The sequence below is a fragment of the Lepidochelys kempii genome, chromosome 3, assembly GCF_965140285.1.
Source record: "Lepidochelys kempii isolate rLepKem1 chromosome 3, rLepKem1.hap1, whole genome shotgun sequence".
Lineage (NCBI taxonomy): Eukaryota > Metazoa > Chordata > Testudines > Cheloniidae > Lepidochelys > Lepidochelys kempii.
In genome coordinates this window covers 210,960,136-210,978,089 of record NC_136382.1, presented here as the reverse complement: position 1 = coordinate 210,978,089, position 17,954 = coordinate 210,960,136, and the positions used below count along the sequence as shown (strand labels likewise).

General features: G+C 51.5%; 1 protein-coding gene across 4 annotated transcripts in view; it reads right to left on the bottom strand.

Moving 5' to 3' along the window:
* Positions 1-17,302, bottom strand: part of PYGB (glycogen phosphorylase B) — a 42,798-nt gene extending 25,496 nt beyond the window's left edge. Inside the window, exons 1-5 of one of the 4 annotated variants that reach the window (XM_073339950.2) lie at positions 16,967-17,302; positions 11,305-11,406; positions 5,643-5,721; positions 3,265-3,368; positions 2,174-2,305 (exon numbers count right to left, since the gene is read on the bottom strand). In XM_073339950.2, the coding sequence (XP_073196051.1) occupies positions 2,174-2,305; positions 3,265-3,368; positions 5,643-5,721; positions 11,305-11,406; positions 16,967-17,209 (660 nt within the window). In that variant the 5' untranslated portion in view covers positions 17,210-17,302. Of the gene's footprint in view, positions 1-2,173; positions 2,306-3,264; positions 3,369-5,642; positions 5,722-8,245; positions 10,612-11,304; positions 11,407-16,966 lie in introns of those variants that run through there. The other 3 variants (XM_073339946.2, XM_073339951.2, XM_073339948.2) reach the window with 3 other exon arrangements.
* Positions 17,303-17,954: the final 652 nt, after the last annotated feature.

Sequence of the window (17,954 nt, the reverse complement as noted above, 5' to 3'; positions counted from 1 at the left end):
CTAGCGGATCAGAACCGGAGCATTCTGAACCCAGTTGGCCCAGCTGTAAATGACAGCCCCAGGCACAAGAGGGTGGAGACCCAGCCCCAAGCGCTCAAACATCACAGGTCAAGCCCCTCATCAACCATAGGCCTGGCTTACACATCATGAGGTTGTAAATATAATACACTTGGGGCTCTTCTGCCTTATTTGCCTTCTGGTATTTGAGCCTTCAGAATTCATATTTTCAAGCTTTTCCCCACTCCCATGAGGATTAGACACTTACTGCTTTTTTAAATGAAAACTATGAGTCTCTCAGAACCAGCTGACTCCAGGAGCTGGGGCTTTAATGAAAGCACCAAATTTCCTGAGCCTCGCAATCAAATGGAAAGCGTGGTCACGTGGACAGCCCAGGAGGAGTTTGTGGGGCTGGCAGTTACAACAAACAGCCTTTTACCTGCAAGCGGAGCAAGTTTCCCACAGAAGCCCATGAGAGACCATGAACAGGGAGTTCTGGGGGCTCGGCTACGGAAAGGGTGGGCGGCGGTTGGTGTGCTAGGCTGAGAGGGGAGCCCTGGGGTCCATTCCCTGTCCTTGCGTGACCTTGGACAAGTCACTTAGTCTCTTGGTCCCTTAGTTCCCACCTGTACCACGGGGATAAATCCCCTGAAGATCATGAGCTGCTCTGCTGCCAGTGATGAGATACTCTGCCCAGGCAGAGACCTGAGCTAGACAGACTGGGATGGCGGGTGTTTATTTCCACCCACACATCACATTCCCCTGCAACGTATGCTGCTGGGTGACCCAGCCGCTGGCTCCTCCCGATTTACCAGCAGAGACCTAGAGCGCAGCGATGCTGATGTGAGAATGAGCAGCATCCACAGCCAGAACAGAAAGGGCTCATTCGGAACTCACATCGGTTAGTATGTTAACCCTATCTTCTAGATGAGGAAACTGAGGCACAGAGAGATCAACTGACTAGTCACGCTCACACCGGGAATTGTGGCAGACATACAGAACCCAGGTCTCCCTGTTCCCAGCCTTACCCACCTGAGCATCTTCCCTCTTGTCTAGGGAGCGTGTACTAGAGGACAGGCTCTTGTCCAGCAGGTGGTAGGTAAACAGTATGGGCGCAAGACTCACCTTCTCTCCTGTTGGGTGCCTCTCTGGGAAAGCACCCAGGACTATATGCAATAATCACGGTTATCTGGCAACTACTGGATTAAAAGACCAGATCTTAGAAATTCACACTTATTAAAACACCCTGAAATCAAACGTTTCAATCCAGATGCGAAATTCTCGACCCACTGAAGTCAATGGCAGTTTTGCCATTGACTTCAATGGGGCCAGGACTCTACCCCAATGTTACAGTCTTTGCTTCACTCTTTTCATAGAGCTACTCTCACTTTCATTAGTGCCACTCAGGGTTCAGGGCCCAAATGTGCTAGGCGCTGTACAAAACACAGGATAAAAGAATCACAGAATATCAGGGTTGGAAGGAACCTCAGGAGGTCACGAAGTCTAAGCCCCTGCTCAAAGCAGGACCAATCCCCAATTTTTGCCCCAGATCCCTAAACGGCCCCCTGGAGGATTGAACTCACAACCCTGGGTTTAGCAGGCCAATGCTCAAACCACTGAGCTATCCCTCCCCTCCAACATATCCAGCAACATATCCAGCAACTGCAATAACGATGAATTAATCTTCTCCACCCAAACCTTCCGGACTATCCAAAGACACCACTCTTTCTCAAGAGCCACAGAGTAAATCTCATACAAAATCTCCACACACACTGGCTTTGAGACATACATAGCCAGAATAAAAGGGAGGAAGATTTGCCCCAAAATTGAGGGAAGAAAAATAAACCACCCACCATGAGTCTAAATCTCCACCAACCTGCACTGGGGTAAATCTGGAGTAGCTCCACTGAAGTCTGTGTAAGTAAAGGGAGAACCGGGCCCTGAACAGTTTGATGCTACGTAGGTTACTGCACCCTGCCCGATTTGTCTTGGCAAACGATCATCGTGTGAAAGCGTAGGCAGATTGGTTTAGAGTTGGCAAAGCTGGGAGTGTGGCTGGGATCATGTTTTTAACGGGAGACCAGCTTCAAACTTAGTTCTGGACAGACCAGGGTCCCTCCCTCGTCGCATCTGGGCACGTCACTACCATTCCCAAAGTGAGTGGGGATCTTTATACCTGAGTATCAATCCACTTCACGCCCTCCGCAGCGTGCTCCACTCGGCCATAGAAATGCACAGGAAGCATATACTCAGGGCGGGCTTTTTCCCAGGGGTTGCCATAGCGCAGCCAATCATCAGCTTCCTCCACCTGAAACATACCAACCATAGAAGATTATTCTAGCTGTGGCCAAACTGGGTCTCTGCTAAGAAGGAGATTCTTTTAATCGGCATTTTAGAAAACTAAAAAAAAAACCCCCAAGCTTTAAAAAAAAGGAGTTTTAAAAAGAGACACATGAACCTCTCTGTATTTTCCACTGCATGCATCCGATGAAGTGAGCTGTAGCTCACGAAAGCTTCTGCTCAAATAAATCGGTTAGTCTCTAAGGTGCCACAAGTCCTCCTGTTCTTTTCATGAACCTCCCTGAAACCCTAACCATTAATGGCTGGATTCCCCACTGGTGCAAATCGGGGCACTCCACGGACGGCATGGAGCTGTCCCAGTTCACATCAGCTGCTTGTTGTGCCTCCTTGATTCGCCTGCCAAATGGCACAGCTGAGAGTAAAAAGGCGGGGCTCTGTCCACCCCGCAGACGCCGCCAGCGATCTGAATGCCAGTCAAGCACGTCCTTTGCTCATGAACCATCATCCGTAGCCAAAATTCTACAGCTTGTTGCGGTGCTCAGGCCAGCAAAGAAACCAGCTCTTTCTCCCATAACTGGGCTGGCTTTTGCAGAGCTAGCGTGAGTAAGAATGAATGACACAGTCACGTGGGTCCGTAAGGCAAGCGGCTGTCTGTCGGAATACACAGAGGGACCGGCCCGGCACTGGCAACCTGGAGAGCCGGGCTCCGTTCCCAGCTCTGCCACAGATGCCACGTGTGACCTCGGACAACTCACTTCATCTGCCTGGGCCTCAGTTCTCCACCCTCGGTCTAGTCAGATTGCAAGCTCTGCGTGGCAGGGACGACCTCTCCCTACGTGTCTGCAGAGCACTGTGCACAAAGGGGCCCCGCTCTCCGTTGGGCGCGACAATACCAGCCATGATCGATTGTCAGAACAATCAAAGGGAACGGTGGAAACCAAACGCTGAACTCCCCCAGCGACAGACCTGCCAGCCATCGACAATCTTCTGATTAAATATGCCAAATTCATATCGGATCCCGTAGCCATAGGCTGCCAGCCCCAGCGTCGCCATGGAGTCGAGGAAGCAAGCTGGAACATGAAAGCGAAAGGACCCTCTTAGGAGCAGGTTTGCAGAAACCCAGCCAGGAGACCTGGGCCTGTGTCCACATCTCAGCCATGTGACTGGCTTGGGGCTACGGGCCCGAGACAGCCAGTAGCTTTTCCTTCCTGGGACTTGAAATTTTTCAAAAATAGTGCACAACCAAAGGGCCAAGGGGGGTGTTGGGAATTTCTACCCGACTTTGGATTAGGCTGTGCCCCAGTCCCCAGGAGTAGCTGCCCTGACCTCAGAGAACATGGTGGCAGAGGGAAGGGGCAGAATCTGACCCCTGTTGGGCTCCATTGGTGAGGGCAGGGGGGCCGAGATTGATCCGTTCTCCAAGGAGCTTATGTGGAGGGAGGGAACAGATGGATTTGTTGGGAGAATGGATGGGGTGTTTGTACAAACATGTGCGCCTGGTAGGGGGTGGGATTGATGGATTTGGGGGAGCTGTTTCAGGAGCACCCACTTTGTATTTTTATGCCACCCATGCACTATTGTTTCTTTGGTTCTTTGCCAAACACCTGTAGGCAAGTCTGGCTGGGCCCCAGCTTCCCCTCCTGCGTCTCATCAGAAAGATGTATGCTAGAGGCTATCTGAGCTCTGCTGTCGTCTTCCAAGGGGACGCAGGGAGGTGGAACTGGAAGCTAGAGTAGGAGCTGGGTGCATTCTCCCATGCTCCCGGTGGGGGCAGTGACCTGAGCCTTGGGCATGATGCAGAAAGGGGATACTGATTCCAGCTGTGCCTTCCCGGGGCGCGCTAGGGCTTGCTAGCTATTGTTTATAAAGTGACGCCAAGTGTGATTTTTACTAGTGTCCACAGCACTAGTAAGTGCGTGTCAGGACTCCGTGGCTAACAACCAGCCCTAAGCTGGACGGGAGCAGTGAGATCTGGTCTTGACACAGGGCTACAGGGTGCTGAACAGTGATGGGGATGGTCCCGGGGCAAAGAACAGTTCAACAGCCCTATCTCAATGTGAGTTCAGCACAGCTGTGGCCAAAATGGACCCAGCACGGCCTGGCGGGGGTCAAGCTGTTTTATAAACCAGTTAAAACCAAGTCTTTGTCCTGGGCTCTACCTGAGCTAAAGCAGGGCTTTCATCTTCCCACGGCTGCTCTTTGACTATTAGCGGTAAATATGCCCAATGGCCTGTGATGGGACGCTGAATAGGGTGGGATCTGAGTTACTACAGAGAATTCTTTCCTGGGTGTCTGGCTGGTGAGTCTTGCCCATATGCTCAGGGTTTAGCTGATCGCCATATTTGGGGTCAGGAAGGAATTTCCCTCCAGGGCAGATTGGCAGAGGCCCTGAGGGTTTTTCGCCTTCCTCTGCAGCATGGGGCACGGGTCACTTGCTGGAGGATTCTCAGAGCCTTGAAGTCTTTAAACCACGAGTTGAGGACTTCAATAGCTCAGACAGAGGTTAGGGGTTTGTCACAGGAGTGGGTGGATGAGATTCTGTGGCCTGCGTTGTGCAGCAGGTCAGACTAGACCAGTGGTTCCCACACTCGTTCCGCCGCTTGTTCGGGAAAGCCCCTGGCGGGCCGGGCCGGTTTGTTTACCTGCCGCGTCCGGAGGTTCGGCCGATCGCGGCTCCCAGTGGCTGCGGTTCGCTGCTCCAGGCCAATGGGAGCTGCTGGAACCGGCACGGGCTGAGGGACGTACTGGCCGCCACTTCCAGCAGCTCCCATTGGCCTGGAGCAGCGAACCGCGGCCACTGGGAGCCACGATCGGCCAAACCTGCGGTCGCGGCAAATAAACAAACCGGCCTGGCCCAGCCCGCCAGGGGCTTTCCCTGCACAAGCGGCAGAACGAGTTTGGGAACCACTGGATTAGACGATCATAATGGTCCCTTCCGATCTCTAAGTCTATGAGCAGCAACACAAGGTAGACTGACCCCTAGCATGTCAACCAGCACGTCACGTAACCTCGCTGCAGCAGGCCGAGATGACACACTAGCTAAAATGACGGCAGATGCTGGCACCTTGTCTACACTAGAGCTGCACCCATGTTAGCAAGGGTGACAAATTTTAGGGGGGAAAAGGCTACTGTAGCCAAGGCCTTGGGCCTCCTCCAGTGCTAGCCCAGACGTGTTAGCAGCCAGCTTGGTCAGCTGTGCCTAAACCATGCATGGCCACAGTCATCAGAGGAAGTTAATTGCCCTTTGTAGAGGGGGGCTAATTAAGGAGCACAGGGGCCAGCACTGCCAAGCAGCCAAGCCTTGCCAAGGGTATCACTGGGAATACAAAGAACAGGGGCATTACCTGCCAGGCGACCCAGCCCTCCATTACCCAGGCCAGCATCTTCTTCAATCTCTTCCAGCTCCTCCAAGTCCAGACCCAGCTGTTGAGAAAGCGGCAACTTCAGCACCAGGGCATCACCCGCACAGAGCCCTGAGGCATGTTTCCCTGCAGCCCTCCGAAGGAGAGAAACACACCCAGGCTCCCCCCCACTCCCACAGCAATCTAATTCCTCGGACAAATGACCCTATCCCACTGCCAACGTCATTTTTATTAGGATCTGCAGGTTTCCTTTGCTACATCAAACACCAAACGCTTCTTGGCTGGCAACCCTCAAAAGTATAAAGACCTTTAATCTGGGAAGGGATGCCAATCAGCCAGTCACAGTACAAATCATCACTGCTGGTTTATTTGCCTAACGATTTGAGGATGCGCCTTCTTTCTAGGGTTAATAACTGTACCTTGAGCCTCGAAGGATTCTGGGGCCCAGGGGTTTCTTATCCCAGAATATGGTTAATGCCAAGTTCACGGGTTGACCTTGCAAGTTATTCCTGCTATGCTGAAATGTCCCCCAGTGTTCTGGCTCAGAACTTCCCAGCAACAAAGGCTGCTTCAGCTTCTGACCTTCCAAAACCTGTCCCCTGACCTACCCCCAGCAACAGTCTCTCCTTCCCCCACCATCTCCACAGCCACTCAGGAAGGCCAAGCCTCCACTCCCATCACCAAAACTAATGCCTAGGGCTGGCTGAAAATTTCAAAGATAACCTCTTCCCATTGGAAAAATGGGGTTTTGTCAACACTGAAATTTTCGGTGGGAAAAGATCAATTTCGGCAGAATTTTCCATTGGGAAAAATGGAAACAAACTGCTCCATTTCAGATCTGCATTAACCTTTGCATCTGCCAGAGTGCATCATGGGAGATGTAGTCCAATGGGGGAGCAAGGCCCACAAGAGAGACTGGGAGCAAAAAGGACTCAGAACTACAACTCCTAGGAGGCAACAGAGCAGGCTCAGGGGGATGCAGAGATTAACGTGGACCTGAAACAAAGCACTTTGTTTCTGAATTGAGATTTTTCCAGAACTTTCTATTCCATCAGAAGTTTCAATATTTCAAATCGGGATGAAAACAAATGTTGAACTATTGGGAATATCCTACAGGACAGAAATTCTGGTTTTCCATCATCTCTTCTAATTCCACTTTAAATTCACTTTACATCTGAGGATAGCTGGTTACCAAGAGCAGAGTGGGATCAGGAGCTGAGGCTGCCATGTTTGCTGTCCAAGTATGGAGGAGCAGTTCTGGGTGTGATTATTTTACCAAAATAATCCCGTGCGTGGAGGCAGTTATACTGGCACAAAGGTGCCTTACACTGGTTTAGCTTATTCCCCTTCCCGTACCGGGATAGCTGCACTGCTCTAAAGCACTTTTATACTGGTATAAAGTCTGTGTCCACACTAGGGAACTGACACCATGTTAGCTACACCAGCATTGTTAAAGCAGCACAACCAGTGTGTGTTGACAATCCCTTGGTTGACCTAAAAGGCTTTTCTTCCTCTAAAGGGATGTGAATGGTGCGGATGGGAGGGAAAGAACTACTTAATTACACATTTCCCCACAAAACTCTGTCTGCCTTTCCTATTACCGATGTAACTCCACGTAGCAGTTCCCGAGTCTTGCACTTTATTTAGCCCAGAATTTGTTTTTTATTTCTAAACAGGGAGCACCACTAAGTTACCGTTTAAATACAGAAATAGCTCACTGATATAATGAACTACTTGTCAGCTAAGGATCTCAGAGCCCTTACCAGGGAGGAAGTGGTTAGACTGCTAGGCTAGGACTCAGGGGACCTGGGATCTTTTCCCAGCTCCATCACTGACCTTGGGCAAGTCACTCCAACTCCCCATGCCTCAGTTTCCCATCTGTTAGAAGAGGATGATAATACTTCCCTTAGGGGACCATTATGTGTGTTAATTAGCAATTGTCAGTAGATTGCTTTAAATAGTAAAATGCCAAGTATTAACAAACATTCAGCCTCTGCACTATTATGCCCACTATTATGCTGTCACCCACCATTTATGGTGAGTAACAGCAATGGAGAACTTTAGCGTTGGTCAGAGACGCTTACCAACATGTGGTTTTTGGACAAGTCCAAGTAGGTAATTTTGGGTGCGATTTATTTTCTTTTACCAATATAATTATGCCAATACAACCCCTAGTGTGGACACCACTACGCCCCACAAAGGCATGCAGCTAACCCCTAGAAGCACATTTATACCAGTATAACGGCGTCCACACTAGAGGGATTGTTCAGGTACAGTCATATTGGAATAGTTACAGCAGTGCAACTTGTGTGTGTAGATGCGGTCTAACTGTCTTCTCCTTCGGCCCAGAGATGGATTGTTCAACATCTCTCCAAGTCACCCTACCTCGGCTGGTTGGGTTTAATTTCCAGGTGGCTTTACTGAGCCGCAGTTGTGAGCAAAGACCAGGTAGAAAAAGGAGACTGAAGGCCTATGTGATAAGGCCCTGACCCTGGAACGACCTCTGTGTGGGCAGAGCCCCAGTGGGGCTCAGGGCAAGTGCAGGGCCATGTGCAGGATCGGGGCTTAAGTCCCCTATTACTCACAGAGGATGCTACAGTATGAAGAGGTTTCAAGTTTATTCCTCACGGACCCGACTCCCATTGCAATGTATTGTGTTACCGGCAGCCTGTGCATCGCACACTGCAGACGGATCCTGCAGCAACCGGTTTCCACGAGAAAAGCTTTGTTATGATCAACAACCTCTGAAACAAAAATATGCCCAAGCCAAGCCCAGCCTCTTGAATCTTTAACAAGCTGGATGATACACATATACATTTCAAGCTATTAGAATTGCTTCAAGGACAGAGGGATACTGGGGCCTCTGCCAAAGTAACTGGCTTTCATGAGTCACGGCACTTTCAAGGGAGTAATAACATTAGACCAAACGTGGGTAGATTAGATGGACACTTCAGGATGCTGTAAAATTAATTAGCTTTGCGCAAGCCGTTTGCTTTGGTTACCGATGGCAAAAGGGGGAGGAATTAAAGAGAGAGAGTGAGCGCACTGATGCTGATAAGACACGGACCACATGTGTAGGTTACATCCCCATTCCTGATTCTCCATTTGTTCTGTCTGCTTAGGCTGTAAGCTCTGGAGGGCAGGGTCACGCCGCTGCCCTGGTCCATGACAGGATACAGAACAATGACGAGCCACCTGGGTTTGCATTTCCCTGCCTGCCCCTGTGTTTTGACAGACTCCTGCCCAGTTCCCCCTCCACACAAGTTCTCTTCTGGCAGAGGCAACCTGGTGGGAGCCTGACTGGAGCTGGGCAGGGATTCAGGACACAGGAATGACAGACTCATAGAAGCGTGGGGCTGGAAGAGCCCATCTCGTCCAGCCCCCTGCACTGGGGCAGGACTCAGTAAACCGACACCCTCCCTGTCAGGGGTCTGTGTAAAGCAGTCAGTCTTCAAATGGAAAGCGAGTCTGTTACAGAAGCACGGCATAACTGTGGGAGCGGGTGAGAGGAGGGGCTGCTCCATTTTTCTTCTCTTACGATGCTTCCAGTCCCAAGGAGCCCATGCTTTGCACAGGGCCGCACCACGCCCGGATCACAAACACTTCGTAACAAGCTACCACAACGTGTAGGCTCTACCGCCCAGATTCCCAGAGGTATTCAGGCTCCGAACGAACACTGAAATCAGTGGCAGCTAAACGGAGGGTCTGGGCCTACCGCCCCGGAGCAGGCTGCAGAAGAGTCTGGGCTCTGCAGGCCAGCTCCAACACCCACCGAACTCAGGAGAAAGCCTCCCAGTGGGGCCTCAAACCTTGGGCCTGAGTCTCCTCTCACTCACACTGGTGTAAAGTACAGGTAAATACACTGAGGCCAATGGAATTACACTGGTGTAAACGAGAGGCCTCAGCTCCCTCTGATCAATGGCTTCATGCATACAAGAGCCCCCGTTGGGTGGCGGATGTTTTGGCTTTAGACAGACTCTTCAGAGTGACCTAGATAGTAACTGGTGCACAGTCCCAGGCAAAAGCCCTGAAGCAGGACATTTAAACAGGAACGATACTTTTATATTGGCCTAGTACATCAGTGTAAGGGACAGAAAGCTTTTGAATGGGATTGTCACAGGGCAAGCTGGCCCTTTAAGAATGCTGGGGCTCCGCCTCACCTGTGCCAGGTGTAGCTAGGGTTACCAATTCTGATTGGACGTATTCCTCAAGGTTTCATCACATGGCATAATCTTTAATTAAAAGGTTAATCTTTAATTCCTGGGGACTCCAGGACAATCCTGGAGGGTTGGCAATCCTAGAACCTCCCCAGGTGAAGGGAGTGAGTCCAAGGGTCATGTGATGGGAGCATGGGATTCGGAGCCAGGCCTACTGCAGGACATACGGGCAGCCTGGGTTCAGAGACTGACTTTTGTGAGCTCCCAGGCAGCAGGCCTGGGTGAAGGCAACACCTTGAAGAGGCCGGGCTTTCAGGCCAGAGTGACAAAAACTATGAGTTCGTAGGAGAAGCTTTTACCACAGAAACCGCATCATGCTACACTTGCCACGACAGGCCCTGATCTTCCGAGCTGCATTCACGTGAATAACGTTTTGTTGTGGTGTCCCATTGACTGCACTGGCCTTCATTGAAATATTTCTGTTTCCAATTTTTTAGCTAATTTTTTCATCAGAATATCAACCTTTAACCAACTTCCCCTCCACCCTCAAAAGTATGGACATTTTAATGAGAAGATTTTCATTTTTCTGACAAGTTATAGAGCTGGTTGAAAACTGAAAAGATTTGACCAACTTTTGAAAAATCAATTAAAAAAAAAGTCATGAAAATTGTTATTCACATTTCACTGCTTTTCACCAGCTCTACGTCGGACTAAACGAGCATGCTTGTAGTGAATCACGTCTAAACATTTCACCCTGTCGCATGCAAAGTGCTCAATGCCTTGCAAGATCAAGCCCCGAACCATTAGCCGGCTGCATCCCTGAAATGGATGGGTGTTGGGCCACTGTCTTCAGTCACGGCTTCCTCAGACCCTGTGAGTCCCAACTGATGCTAGGAGAAAATGGGGAAGGGAGCTGGTTGGAAAGTGGGCTTTTTTCTGGGGAAACGTTGACAAAAATGAAAACACACGTACTTTTTGTTGCATTTTCTACAGAAAACTGACTTTTCAGTGACAAACAAAGCTTTTTTCTTTTTAAACCAAAACCTGAAATATTTCTACTAGGAAATGCCGCCGTGGTGCCTCAGGGGAGTTGTGGGAAAAGCCTCTCATGTTCCCATTCGTCTCCTAGGCTCGGCTCCCTGGTCAGACTACATTTCCCATTATGCACCATGATCTCTCCCCCGGGTGATAGGAGGCAGTTGCATCATGGTAATCCTTAGCTATAGTGCATTTTGGGAAATGTGTCTGGGTGGGGAGCAAAGCCCACAGAGGAGAATGGGGACATGAGAAAACCGAACTACAACTCCCAGAAGGAAATACTTTCATTTACAGGAGTTTGGCTTTTTGATGAAAAAAAATCAAAAATTTCCATAGAAACCAGACATGGCTTAAAAAAATTAGTTTTGTCAAAATCAATTTTCTTTCTAAACAAATTTTGGCAAAAAAGTTTTGCCCAACTCCAACCAGGACTTGCCAGAGAAATTTACCTGGTAAATGGCTTCATCACAGACATTCTGCATACCCAGGTTCACCATTGTATTCTGCAGGGTGCGGCCCATGTAGAATTCCAGAGACAGGTAATAAATACGCTGGTGGAATACATCAAAAGGACAGAAGGAAGAAAATTAATTTTACTTCCCAGGCTGAGACTTTGCAACACAAAGGGGGCTGAATATGGAGGTGAAATTTACACATATTCTATGAAGAAAAACTAATGCTAATGCACAATTAAGACTGCAAAAATGCAATCAGGTCCGTTGAGAGACATACTGCCTCTTGTTCCAGGACATGTGAACAGTGAGGACAATTAGCACTGGAACAAGTTACAAAGGGCTGTGATGGAGTTTCCAACTCTGGCAATTTTTAAATCCAGATTGGATGTTTTTCAAAAAGCTCTGCTCTAGGAATTGCTCTGGGGATGTTCTCTGGCCTGTGTTAGACAGGAGGTCAGGCTAGATGGTCACGATAGTCCCTTCTGGCCTTGGAATCTGTGAATCTTTCTGTTTCTGAATCCATGCTTTCTCTCTCAGTAGCTATTCTGTCTTTGAGCCAAGTACTGATCCTTCCTCACAAGGATGTCTGAGCAATGTGCAGAGAGGGACACACTCCACCAGACCCCGGGAATGGGAACCCTCCCCCCGTTCTTGCCCCTCAGGTCTAAAGAGTGGGGTTTGTATTTCACATGGAGGGACTGTATCCTCCCCTCTACCCAACAGCAGCAGGGTAGTATCCTTTGCCAGAAAACACCCTCCCCCGCCCCCCCTTGTTAGCAGATGTTGATCCCGCTGGGGAATGTTAAGTGGGTTCTGCTGACTCAGGCTCATTATCCTACTCAGATATGAGAGAGGTGGGAGTGACACGACCTCATCTCGCCCTAGGAGCAGCCAAGCCTGGGAAGAAGATCTGCCCTGAATTTTGCGTGATCTTTGTTCTTATTTCCTTGTTAATAAAGCCAGTCCCTGGTCAGCCATTAAGTGCAGGCTGTTTTAGAGCAGGCTGGAAAAGCTATAAAGATATCATTAATTTTATTAGTTATTGGTGTGAGAGCACCCATGACTCCCACACCGCATACGTGCCCCATGTCATGTTCCTGTGTGGCTTGCTTTGCCTTTTGAAGAACAGTTTCTGAAGTACATCCTACCAGCAATGTCCCCCATATGTTCCTCCCCAAAAGGAGGCATGCAGCCACCAAGCAGTCCCTCCTAACACAATACACTTCATTGTAAAGAAGGTTCACGTTAGGTCTCTCTGCACTCAGAAGCGATTCTCAACTTGCCTCGCTTCAGGACAGCACTAGAGGTGGGGAAGGAATTGTTTTCCCTTTTCCGCACTGGGACAAAACAAGACCCTTGGAAGGTTTTTTTGAGAGAGAGCAAGCATGCCCCTGGGATGTGGGAGGCTCATGTTCACGTCCCTGGTCTGAACCAGGCAAGCCCAGCCTTGAACCTGGGTTCCAGTCCTGAACCTGGGTTCCAGTCCAAGTGCACTGACCACTAGGCTATTGGCGATTCTAGGGTGGGTCTCTCTCTCTCCAGTTTTGATCGGGAATTCCATCCTCGGTCTAAGAAATCTTTCCCAAAAATTGGATTGAAACTGGCACATTCCCGCAGAAAGTTTCACTTTCATTGGATTGACATTTTCTGACCAAAAAGAGTTCCATCCAAAAACTCCTGCCTGGCTCTAGTGAACACGCGCTTGTTAACCCCTTGAAATCAGATCAAGCGACGCGACAGGGAGGCTTTCATGAATTGCGGCCCGGCCACCTGTTGCGTAACATGGATCACGTTTTGTTTGCCAGAGAGATTCTTGTGAGGAACTTGTCAGCGGAGCGCCCCTGTGCCTATCTCGGCCCAGAGCGTGACTTTCCTACAGCAGCTGTCATTTTCTGATAAGATTGTTTCCCCAATTAACTTAGAACGCAAGTGATCGGGGAGGCCTGGCGGCGTATTTACACACCAGTTCTTCACAGTACAGTGCTGCCTTTTCGCAGCTGAAATGCCACGCCCAGGCCCTGTCGCATAAGATTCCTAATTGTATTCATCAACGTGGGCTGGATCCAAAGTCAATGGGAGTCTTCAACAGGCTTTGGATCAGGCCCTATGCCATGCACTATTTCCTAGTATGACGGTCACCCCTGCTGAGAAGCGTGGAAACGAACCAGTGCCACGCTGATCACCCACTATGAGATTCTGGGAACAAAAGGAAAGTGCCGTGACTGGGTATCGCTCAGTAAATACGGACTCAACTTTCCACAACCATTTTCAGCAACGCACATCCCTCTGGGGCTCTTATGGAGGGCTGGAATTTTAAATGAATCCCATCTTCCAGGAGACTTGGCTTGCTGAGGCAGATTAGGGCTGAGAAAATGTCATGGCTGGAAATCAGGGAGAGTCAAGTGTTATTGACGGGGGGTTTTGGTTATAGAAGGCCATGGGGTGAATTCCATCCTAAACAGATCCACCCAACTATTCTGTTTCAGAAATCCATTTCACACAGTGAACAGGAAACTTGAATTATTGATCCAGTTGGTACTTCAAACCACCCTTAATTTTGAGACTGTGGCATTATTTTAAGTATCACTTGTCTTTCTACACCATCACTGCAAGCATACAAGAGCCATGGGGATTTATGGATTAAACAGCCCCACTTGTCTGATCCACACAGTGCAACAATATTAACTAATATCTGATAGGGACATAAACACGGTAACAAAAAGTTATGTGGGGAGACATTCCCCTCAGCTCCCGTGAGTCTGGCTGTAGCAAATGGCTTTATCCGAGCCCATTTTCTCACTGGACAAATATTTGATCAGCATCCGTCCTATGGTTCATTTCTTCCCTAGAAAACACTACGTTAAGGAAGTAGGATAAGCAATAACATTGGTTAGTTCCCTCCCACTCTGACTTTAATACGTTTCATTCCTTTAAAATAAGCAACTGGTACACACCCCTGGGGTTGCTGTTATATTCTTCCCAGCAAGTATAATATGCCTAAGGAGGAACTCTTGTTTGGGGAGACCATCCTAGTTTTAAAAGAGCCATATTTTGAAGTTTGATGCATGCTAAATAAAGCCCATTTGTAGGATTCATATCAGGATGTGAGTGACTCAAACAGTAAGAAGAAGTGGGCCACACAGAACCAAACCATTCCTTTTACAGCACTAGGAAACTGTCCTGCAAGAAAACCAGGATGTATGAATCAAGGTTCACATTCTCAGCTTGTGCACAGCAGCTGAGAATCTGGCCTCAAATTCCTATGTTAAACCGACACTGTTCAAGGCAAATTTGACTTAAATTTGAGGTTCCGTAAAAGCTTACAAAACTTTAGACACGTTTCCATTAATTTTTGTTCATTACAATAGAAACAATTTTCTTTTAAATAGATACCTATTTCTCTGCACTTTTGGCATCTCAAACATTACAGCACTCGGTTAGTATGAGAACTTGACAGTGAAATCGATTAGAAACTGTCAAGTAGAAGAAGTGAAACAGAGTTGCCCATTTCCATTGGCCAAGCTGAGCGGAATTAAAAGTGTCAAAAGGCACAGAGAAGAGTTCTTTAATGTTCTCAATTTTAATAGTCTTCTGCAGCTTCCCATATCACTGCATGCCTTGATTTTACTAAGCTGAGAGTAAATATGAGTGCGATGTTTTAAATCTTTCTTCAGACACTTTTCCCTGTATGCCTCCTAGCGAGCCTCTGTCCAGCCTAGTTTTTGAGTGTGCCAAGTGATGTGATTGATCGCCTGCAAAACACTCTCTCCTTCCTTGTATCTTCCTGGATTAGGAGGAAGGATGGTGCATATTTGCTCTTCTGTATTAGGGACAGAAAAGGTACTTTAAGACAGAAAACATGGAATGTTCTCTTCATCTAAATCTCTATTGGGCGCATATTATAAATGAAACAAACACAGGGTCCTGCGACAGTCCCTGGTCCAACGCCCACTGACGTCTATAGCGACGTCTATGTGAAAGACCTTTGTGGTCATAGCAAAGGCAGTGGTTAAAGTATGACTTGTTGGGGGGAGGAGAGGAGGGTGTCACATTTCTATCCCGGCAAAAGCTCTAAAGTAGCCATGGTAATAGCAGCATAACAATGCTCTCAGCAACATGTCTTCTTTCACTCGCCGAACCGGTCCAGGAGATAACAGAAAAGGAACTTTTCTGACAGCATAAACTGCGTTTACGGTAGCAGGCTTTGCAGGTATAGTTATTCTGGCAAACTCTTCTAGAGCCTGCCTGGCCTATGGAAGCCTTTCGGAGCTCCCCGAGATCAACAGAAGCACTGGCCTTTAATCCGCGCTGAGGATTTGAGCTGACAAGTTTTACATTTCCTGATTTTTGTAACACAGCTGTTCTGCTGTGATGTGTCGGCAAGTAGTAGTCACAGCTGCATCCTTGTACCGCTCTCTCTTCCCCAAAAGAACTACACAAGCATCGGTCCCCCCTGCAAGGATGCAGGAGACAACCTGCTGAACTGGGTGAAATTCTCTGGCCTGTTATATGGATCAGATGAGACCTGTGAATCTAGGACAGCCTCACGACTTGGCACATTTAAAGTCACACACGGAACAACCCTCCTCTGACAAGGGGATAGACTAGATCAGCATTTCTCAAACTGGGGCCCGCGGACCCTTGGTGGTCCCTGAGGGTATTCCAGGGGGTCCGCAGGCCCCACTGATCAACTCCTCCCCCTCCCCTTATCTCCTGGAGGCTACTGAAGCCAAACCAGGAGATTTTAGGCGCTAAAAGTCCAGCAGTGGAATGGGGCTAAGGCAGGCTCCCTACCTGCCTTGGCTCTGTGCCGATCCCGGAAGCGGCCAGCATGTCCCTTCAGCCAACCCCCTGCCCCACCCCAGAGCCCGCACCCAAACTCCCTGCCAGAGCCCGACCCCGCACCCCCTCCCGCACCCCAACCCCCTGCCCCAGCCTGGTGAAAATGAGTGAGGATGGGTGAGAGCCAGTGACAGAGGGAGGGGGAATGGAGTCGGGGTGAGGCCTGGGGATGAGCAGGGGGGCTTGGAGACCCCCAAAAAGTTTACAATCAAAATGGGGGTCCTGGGGTTGCTAAAGTTTGAGAAGGGCTGGACTAGATGAGCCGACAGCTCTTTTGAGGAACAATTCTAGGACACCGCCTTCCTCCCATGCCGCCTTCTGCTTCCCTCCCAGTTGCGGTCACTCCCTTTCCCAGCAGATTGCTTCCTTGCCCCAGTAGCGACCCCCAGACCTGCCAGGAACACGCAGCCCTTGGCCACCACCGGTCGCCTTGACTCCAGGGATGCTGGACCCGCTGGGAAGTCGTAGGTTTGCCCTGCCCGGGCCTCAGAAACCTCTGCCAGGGCACCCCCGCTCCGGCCCCTGGATCCCGGGGCAGCCCCCGCCCCGCACGGAGCCCTACCGGCTGCGGGCGGCGCTGCAGGGCGGGACGGGCGCTTTGAACCCGGCCGGGAGCGGGGCGGGAGGGCGCCGGGCTCAGGCGGGGTGACCGCCCCGCCCCGCACCGCCCGCCGGCTGCGGGGCCCCCCCCCGCCCGCACCGCACCGCACCGCACCGCCCGCCCGCCGGCTGCGGGGCCCCCCCCGCCCGCACCGCACCGCACCGCACCGCACCGCCCGCCCGCCGGCTGCGGGGCCCCCCCCCGCGGCCCTACCTTGGGGTCGCGCTCGTAGTAGCGCTGCTGGGTGCGGATCCAGCGCCCCACCAGCTGGTCCCGCACCGCGTGCGCCAGGGCGAAGAAGTAGTCGCGGGGGGTGGCCACGTTGCGGTCCTTGACCAGCGTGAAGTGCAGATGCCGGTTGAAGCTTTTCCGCACCTCGGCCACGTCGCCCAGCCCCGCGATGCCCCGCACGCTGATCTGCTTCCGCTTCTCGCTGTCGCTGCGGGGCGCCGCCATGGCCGGGGCCGGGGCTGCGGGGCTCGCTCGGGGCTGCGGGGCCGGGGGCTGCGGGGCTCGCTCGGGGCTGCGGGGCCGGGGGCTGCGGGGCTCGCTCGGGCCGGGGGCTGCGGGGCCGGGGCTCGCTCGGGGCTGCGCGGAGCTCGGCCGGCGCCGGCTGCTGCAGTGGGGATCGCGGCGCCTGCGCGCCCGCCAAGCCGGGGGTGGGGGGAGCTCTGCAGCCTGGCCGCGAGCCCGGCGAGCCCAGCGCGGCTCGCAGGCGCCGCGCTCCGCCCCGGGCTCCCCCTCGCCGGGGCCTGCAGCTCCGGCCCGGACCCGCCTGCGCCCCCCACGCGGGCTCCCCCCCGGCACCGAAATCCGAGCTCGCCAGCCCCGCACGGGGTTTAAGGGCTGGTCCCCGGCGCGCACCACCCAAAGGCAGCCGCCCCCCCCAGCAAGCGGGGTCCCCCCAGCATCCTCCAGCCCGGGGCAGAGCCCCCCCCCGCGAGCAGGGTGCCTGACACCCCCAGCCCGAGGCAGAGCCCCCCCCCACGAGCAGGGTGCCTGACACCCCCAGCTTGAGGCAGAGCCCCCCGCCACAAGCTGCCCCCCGCCACCTGCCAGCCCGAGGCAGAGCCGCCCCCCCCCGCGAGCAGGGTGCCTGACACCCCCAGCCCGAGGCAGAGCCCCCCCCCCGCGAGCAGGGTGCCTGACACCCCCAGCCCGGGGCAGAGCCGCCCCCCCCCGCGAGCAGGGTGCCTGACAC